This window comes from Choloepus didactylus, chromosome 4 (genome assembly GCF_015220235.1).
Source record: "Choloepus didactylus isolate mChoDid1 chromosome 4, mChoDid1.pri, whole genome shotgun sequence".
In the NCBI taxonomy this organism is placed as follows: Eukaryota; Metazoa; Chordata; class Mammalia; order Pilosa; family Megalonychidae; genus Choloepus; species Choloepus didactylus.
This window is the reverse complement of record NC_051310.1, coordinates 135726517-135734698: the sequence shown is the minus strand read 5'-3', so window position 1 is coordinate 135734698 and position 8182 is coordinate 135726517. Positions and strand designations below refer to the sequence as shown.

Genomic DNA, 8182 nt, shown 5'->3' with positions numbered 1-8182 from the left:
ATATTTGTTTTTATTCTATATGGAAGATTTTTTTTTAGTTTTATTTCTATGAGACGACACTAAAATTAGAGATTCTAAAACTAAATAGGTTATAATCCATTTTCTGATGCTTTTCTTTTTAAGAAGAATATGTTCTAAGGCCTAACTACAATAATTTAATCGAAGAGCAGGGATTTAATTTAAAGGACTGCACATTTTCATTTTTTAATAAACCAATTGGCAAAACAACACTTTTATTTAATAAATGTATAGGAAGTCACAATTTGAGAATTGCAAATACAGTACACATACATATACTATACTTTGATCTTAAATTACATAGACATACCCCAGGTTCAAAATCTTTCTAAAATCAATCATATGCAAAATTCCTGGTTTCTAAAGGGGCATATGGAAAAGTATACACAATTTCTTAAACTGTGATATGGCTTATTTAATTGCATATTTAGAGAAGTATAAGCTTTCCAAATACAGAATATCTGTCAGGTGCAAAGCTGATATACTGGCATATTTCAATTTTGTGTTGCAGTTATTTAAAAATACACTTAATTGCACTGTTTAATGTGACACTATTGTAGATTTAACTGGGAAAGTCTTCATACATGTTTTCCAATCTTAGCAAAAATCAGAAAATGTTTATTGGTCCTTACAATATGATTGGAAGAGCAGATTAAACCCTTTAGAAGTGAGAACTCAATGACTGGCTGGCCTGAGTGCACGTCCACAATTCAGTACTGAGGAACTTCCATGGCAATTTCTTCTCTCCAATTTCTGTGCTTCTACCAATATCACAAACGACATCCTTGATTTGCAATCTGAAACAAATCTGAAGCCCAGGCCAGCAGGATTCATGACAGATCTGGAGTTAGGGTTTTCAAACAGTGTTTTGGTTAAAGAGCTACTAAGCTTAATACCATTATTTAGAGATCAGACTTGCCTCTCTCAACAGAGTATATAGTGAGGTGACACTATTCATCTGTGACTAATACCCAACTGGCTCATGAGCTATGCTTTGTTAAAAGACAATCTTAACCAAACTAGAGAACTAATCTTATCTCTAGAAACATGTTCTGTAATTTTAAATTTACTATATACAAGGTAGAGTCAACAGCAAAATTGCCTAAATCCTTATTCCAAAGGGGCTCAAATTCTTTAAGAACACCTTATTCATCATGGTGAGCCAATTAATAAAGAAAATAAATGTATCTAATTGTGCTTGTTTCAGAACCAAAAGATTATCCCTTCTAAAGTTCTGAGAATGGTTGTAGCCAAATGTAGAAGCTGGATCCAGAGTGGTCTGAGCAATGCTACACTTGTGGTTGCACAATGTAGAGTCTACTTCTGTCCATCACACTCCATAAAACTCAGTGTGCACAGAAATCTGGATCAGGAACAATCAGTCTGAAAAGGTTCTTCCCCACCTGGAAACACATTTACACATTTCTAAGTGAAGCCTTGTCTCTAAAAGATGATTTTCCTCACATTAAAATGAAAAACAAAACAAAACAAAACTGAAAGAAAGAAAAAAAGAAAACTACGAAAGGGAACCTCATGTATCTGTTTTTGTTGGTGTCTATTCTGGGTAAATTCTACTAAAGACAAACAATGTTGACTGGGACACCTGGGTTCAAGAGATAGATCAGTGAAACATTGTTAAGAACAGGATGCTTACTTTTGGAAAATAGAACTCCCAAAGTTGAAAAGAGAACAGAAAGACAAGAAATCCAGTGATTTGGCAAATAACACTGATAGGAACTGTGGCTGTGAAAATCTGTGCTCACATTATAAAGGCCTAACCAATGGAAAATATATGCAGGAATAATAGCTTCAAGTTCTGCATTTCGGAGCCCTACGAAATTGGCCTAATTCAATTATGACCCATTCATTATACTTCAAAGGCAGCATAATCGTTAATGAAATCATAGTTATTTTACTAAAATGAACAAAATACTACATCTGGCCAGGGTTGTGAAAAGGTTTAAGCACAGAAGTTATTTTGATTATTTGCAAAAGTTCATTGAAATATATCACACTGAAGCACTGCCAAGTTTTTGATACTGTGATCTGTTTGTCCCATTGTGACTGTTTTCCCGGTGCAAAATTAACAGTGCTATTTTGCATTGTTATAAAACAACTCAGCCACTGCTTTTCATAGGGCAATACTTCTCTCTTTGAGCCCTCGGTTGAGAAGTATAACATGTGGTTGTAGCTTAACAGGTGAAAGATGGGCCAGGCAATGTCAGAAACTTTACAGCCTCTAGTCCTAACTGCTAAGTTGACATACTTCTCTATGGGTTTTGTCAAGTTACAAAAAGTTTAATCTATCAACTCTGAAGTCTCATAGACCCACTAAAGTACAAGTTCAAGTATAAAATTTGTAGTTCTTGCTAGAAAACAAAGCACAGGAAATTTCATGTGTATCTCATTTTAAGCAGAAGCCTGATAATTAGAATTTACAAGTTTTCAGTGTTTGTGCATTTTACAAAAGGATCCTTTTCAATCCTCAAATGGATTTTTGATTGTTTTAACATATAACTTTTTAAGGAACAGGTCTATATGAAAAGCCAGGTCTACCTAGATAAGATAAAGTTTGTAAGAAACAAGCTCAATAGATATGGGAAAAAACTGCATATTTGTTTCCAAATAGAAACTGCAAATAGATACGGGAAAATCCATTAGCATACAATACACATTCTTTTCCTTTCCCTTGCTAGGTACCCACAGTCCATAAATGCCCAGATGTTTACTGAACTGTCTCTCATTTATTCTTACTTGCTTTCTTATATTTAAGTGTATTTTGATTTAAACAGTTTATATGCTCCTGAAATTTGAGAAAAATTCAAGTCATTATTTTAAATGGATTCAAACTAAGAACCCCATAAAGTAAATTTTCAATTCAATTCAACAGATACTTTCTGGGTTTTATTAGGCATCATCAACTCCTGTCAATCCTTTCATTGGATACCATTAACTCTTAGCAATCTTTTAGGTAAATCTAGGTTTTCTTATCTTAGGTTTACTTCTAGTGAGGTACTTGGTAGAAAAAGGAAATCTGTTTCCTAGTGTTCACTTATGGGCCATCTGTATGCCTATCTAGGACTTGAATCCACAACTTCCCTGGTATGTGGTTACTCTACTCTGATTCTTTGAGGAGCCCAAGAACTATATCCATTCTTGGTATAAGAAACTGCCCTTCTTTAAAATGGTCTCCTAGTGTGCATCAAGACAATCTCAAAACCAATGTTACAAAATGAAATATGAATATTCATGACTGCCTCTTTAACATAACTGTTACCAATTAGGTTGTTTCCAGTTTGGAAATGTTTATGCTTAGCCTCCCCTTAACACAGATTTAATGTTCATCCTTATACCAGTTCTTTAAAACACACACACATAAGGTCAAAAACCTTTGAGACTTTTGTTTTCTCAAAGTAATATCTCCCCTCATCTATTTCAGCTATGGTATTTTTGGAGAAACTCAAAATTATGCTTTAGGGTTTCTGGATTCCATGGAGAATCCCTAACCCACATCACAAAGCAGAAGTTCTCCCTGGGGAAATATGGTTCATCTGCATGTGAGAAGTAGGTATTACAAACTGAACCTTAGCCCTCTAGAGTTTCATCCTGAAAGGGTACTCACAGATTAACTAGTATGGAGGCAGGGACCAAGGTACTAAGCAAATGTGAGGTACAAAATGTAAGGCAGTTTTTAAAGGACAGAGGATTGCTTTACATTTTGCAGGCTCCTGCTGTTCTTAAGTAAAGACAATTCTATGAACAATAAAAGTGATTTCATACTCCATCCTCACTCTTTTATTTTGTTTTTAATAATCATACAGTAATTTACGTTTAAGACTAACTTCTGCCATTCAGAATAATATTGAAAATATTTCCTAACTAATTTAATGAAAGTGACCACAATATGTAAGGATTTGGTTCTGAGAAGATTACAAATAATCAGAAACATTAACTTTGAGATTCAAAATCCTGTAATGTCTGGAAAAAGTTGTTTATAAAGTATAACTATAACAATGACATTAAGACTTACTTGTGAAATAAAACATACCCGAAACACTTGGGAATGCATGCTTATTCCTCTCTGGATAATTACCAGTACTTTCTGAAATATTTGAGAAAAAATTTCTGTAAAAACAGAGCAGCAAATTCCAGAAGCTGGGTGTTAAGATTACATAATTAAAAAAAAAAGAAAAAGAAAAAAAAGAAACTCAGTTTTCCAGCACTGGCTTGATATAAAATGGCCTTTAAAAAGTTTTTTTTAAAAGCAAATACTGAATTCTTGATGCTTCCTTTAAGACATGTATTTTGCCATAATTAATGAAGTATGGTCTTGGATTGTCTTCTATGAGGTATCTGTAGAGTCACTTCTCATTCTGTAAACAGTGTTTTGGAAACATCTTCATCTGAAAATCATGGTTAAGTCTCATTTTACCATTAAAAAGAGACTAGCACTGTCAGGCTGGAGGGACTGTTTTTAGAATCTGGTGCTTGATACAGATACAGCTGTCGGGGAGTCCACTTTCTCACTTAGGTTTGCAATTATTGCTCTCAAGTCTGAAACTGCAGGATAAATAAGGCAGTGGTCCTCCAAACATATGAAATCAGGGACTGAAATGCTGACAATTTTCACAAGTTCTGTCCACTTCTTGTCTGTAACTCTGCAGCTGAATAGTACATTTATACATGCCAAATGTGTTCAATAATAAATGCTTTGCTTTGGACTGTACTTCTTCCCATTTAGATGAACTTCCAGGAACTGCAATGTCAAGCAAATATCATTACTATTCACTATACATAGGTAAACACCAGTGAATAACTATACAGGAAGAAAACAATCTTCATATACTGTGGACATATTTTTATTAGTCTAAGCTATTCTGTTAGAAAACTATCAGTTTACAAAGCCAGAATGGCTTTTCATTATTCCATTCTTTCCAGTTACTATTAGGTAGAGAAAAAAAAAAACAAAACAATAAACAAAACACGAGACATCAGTTATAAGCCTTTTCATTAAAAAAATCTTTTATACTCTTTAAATAAACCACATACATGTATTATTTTGATATAAAAACAAAATAGAAGGCATCAGATTGTGAATTGATTTAAAGAAATAAAACACATGGTCTTGTTTTTATTATGAAGAAAAAAGCAGGGTAAACATACTTCATGCCTTTAATCTGAAGGTAAGAAACAATCTTAATGTCTCATCTCAAAGAGATCGAAAATTACTGTTATCGATACTGACCAGCAACCAACCTTCTGAAGAGCCTCATCCCTCCATTAAAACAAATCTTTTCAGTAGAAAAATATTTTTACTTAATTATGAGCACAGATTATTTAGTTCCAAAAATAGAAGCCCACCACCTCCAGCCCCACATTTACTCTCAGCAACATACTTAGCTGTATGTGAACTATGGCAGTAGATTTTCCTGAAGTGAGAGACCAGATATTTAAATCTTCCACTGCATAAACATCTTCTATTTTCATCAAGGCTTCTTTGATATAGTCTACATTTAAATGGCTTGGTACACCTATTAGTTCAGAATATATAATTTATAAGTAAAGTTTATTTTGGAAAAAAAGTTATGCATTATTGATAGGACTATTTTTCTTAAGAAATCAGATGGTTTTGCCAAATTCTTTTTAAATGCTTGAAAATAAATCATACACACATGTATTTTTCACTAAAAATCTAAGATACATATTTAAAAGAGGTTAATAAATACTTAAAAATTATTCATTCCAACTACAAAGGAATGCCAATCAAATCAGAGTGCCTTGTTTAACAAGTTAGCTAGGATAGAAAAAAATAAAAAAAGGAACATCCAAATGATGATAAACCTACTGTGGAAAACTTACATTTACGTGCTTACACTTACTATCGGTTAGGCAAGGATGTGTGGTAAATATAACAAAATTCCTAGTTAAATGGGAATTAGGGAATTAATAAATAAATCACTATAATCGCATTCAGATTCAAGAGTTGCATTCTTGTCCTAGCTCCACAGTTTATTAGCATAGTTGTTACCCCTCTTGACCCATTTATGTTACCCCTCTGCACCTCAATCTTCTTGTTTGTAAACGGGGATAACAATGTCTGCCTTACCGACCTTGCTTAGCTATTACAAGGAATGAATGGTGTAGTAGATCGGAAAGAGCATGGATTCTTTTATGTTATGTAAATGTAACTTGGTATTACTACAGTATAAAAACTATCAATAAAAAGGGAGGAAAACACATGGCTCCTTCCCTAGAGTTCCCCCACCCTCAAATCTGGTTTAGGGAAGTAATCAACCCATCATGAGGATATTAGTGAAATCTTACCTTCCAGTATTATAACTACTGTGTCCCATATGATTCGAAATGTTGTAAAAGCCACAAGTAATGAAAATACATATGTACAGATGGGATCGGCAATCTTGTATTCTGGCTAAAAGGTAATAGATCAAAATTGTTTGATTAAATATGGACACATAATATAGACTGTAAAGCAAAGTAAGACATACTCTGTCCTCTGTTCTTTGGTTTTCTTTAGCAAGATTAGAGAACATCTTTAAAACTTGGATACGGTAACTGAGAAATATCTTCACTCTCTCCTAGATTGTTCACATGCCTTTCCTTGTGCCTTCTCCTAAATCTTCCATCCAGAATCACAGCATATCCGAGTTGGAAGGAGTTTTAGCAGTAATCTGGTCTAAGCCCCACAGCTTAGACTTAGAAAGGAGGGAACTCAAGTTTAGAGTTGAGGGACTTATTCAGGGTCAAATCATTAATGGCAGAGCCAAGATTAGAACCCATACGTCTGGATTTCTAGCTCAGTGCAGCTTCCAATACCTAGTAGTTCAGTGACAATGCTTAACATTGAATTCTCCAGTGATGGCATTGCCAAAGCCAACTACAGATAAGTTACCCCAAGAGGTTAATACTATTTTGTCTACTGCTAACAAAAGACTTTTACTGATGATCCAGTTGAGCTTGCATCAATGCAAAATCGACAGGACTGGCATTAGTGTCCAGCATACTTAGAAAAGACAATCATCTTTAGTTCTGATGTTGAAATTAAATATATTTTAAAATAGAAAAATTAGCAATCATATTACCTTGAATCGTATGATATATGCAGCTATTAGCACACCAACACTCTGTACCAAATCTCCCAAGGCATGTACGAATGCAGCTCTCACAGCCAGGCTACCCTGCCCATGGCTGTGTCCATGTCCAGAACCTGTGGTAGGAGAATTTGAAGTCTGGGAGTGGGAATGGGAGTGATGGTGACCAGACTGGCTCAACAGAAAGCCCATTCTGTTAAAAATGAAAGAAAACATTATTATTTTTCCTAATGCTATTCATAAAAATACTTATTACAAATTAGAAGCTAATGAGGCAAAATGCAACTCATTTATTTATTCATTTAATAAATATCTGAGTACTTATTTTGTATTAAGTACTGTTCTAGGTGCTAAGATCAGGACAGTGAATAAGACAGACATGTCCCTACCCTCATGGAGCTTATATTCTAGTAGGAAAAGCAGAAAAGTAAGCAAATAAATACATAAGACATAGTACAATGCCAGGTAATGTGAAATACTTAGAAGGAAAGTAAAAAATTGTAAGGGGATGGAGAGTGATGGAGAGTATGGTCAGAGAAGGCCTCTTGCAGATTATATTACCTTTGAGCAGAGCCCCGAATGAAGTAAGGGAGCCAGCTGTGGTGAGGGGGTGTTCAGAGGAAGTGTGCTCAGTGTGTTGGAAAACAGCAAGAAAGCCACTGTAACTACAATAGAGTGAGTGAGAGTGCTAGGAAATGGGGAGAAGAGGTATAGAGGCTCATTAAAAAGGCAATGGTAAGGACTTTTATTCTAAGTGTGAGTAGAAGCCAGAAAACTAAAGCTCACAGGCCAAATACATTCCACCTGTTTTTGTAAATAAAGTTTTATTGGAACACAGCCACTCTTACTTGTTAACATATTGCCTGTGGTTGCTTTCATGCTATAACAGCTGAGTTGAGAAGTTGAGACAGAGACTGTATGGCTCTCAAAGTCTAAAATACTAACTATCTGGCTCTTTTCAGAAAAAGTTTACTGATCCCTGCTCTAATTGATTAAATAGATAACTTAAAAATTTGGTGATCTTTAGGAAAAAAACATAGTTAACATAAAAGTGC

At 34.5% G+C, this 8182-nt stretch overlaps 1 protein-coding gene across 1 annotated transcript in view; it reads right to left on the bottom strand.

The window, feature by feature from the left end:
- Window positions 1-224: 224 nt before the first annotated feature.
- Window positions 225-8182, bottom strand: part of SLC30A4 (solute carrier family 30 member 4) — a 45272-nt gene continuing 37314 nt past the window's right edge. Inside the window, exons 5-8 of the mRNA XM_037834079.1 lie at window positions 7119-7320; window positions 6343-6448; window positions 5415-5549; window positions 225-4774 (exon numbers count right to left, since the gene is read on the bottom strand). Of these exons, the coding sequence (XP_037690007.1) occupies window positions 4620-4774; window positions 5415-5549; window positions 6343-6448; window positions 7119-7320 (598 nt within the window). The 3' untranslated portion in view covers window positions 225-4619. The remainder of the gene's footprint in view (window positions 4775-5414; window positions 5550-6342; window positions 6449-7118; window positions 7321-8182) is intronic.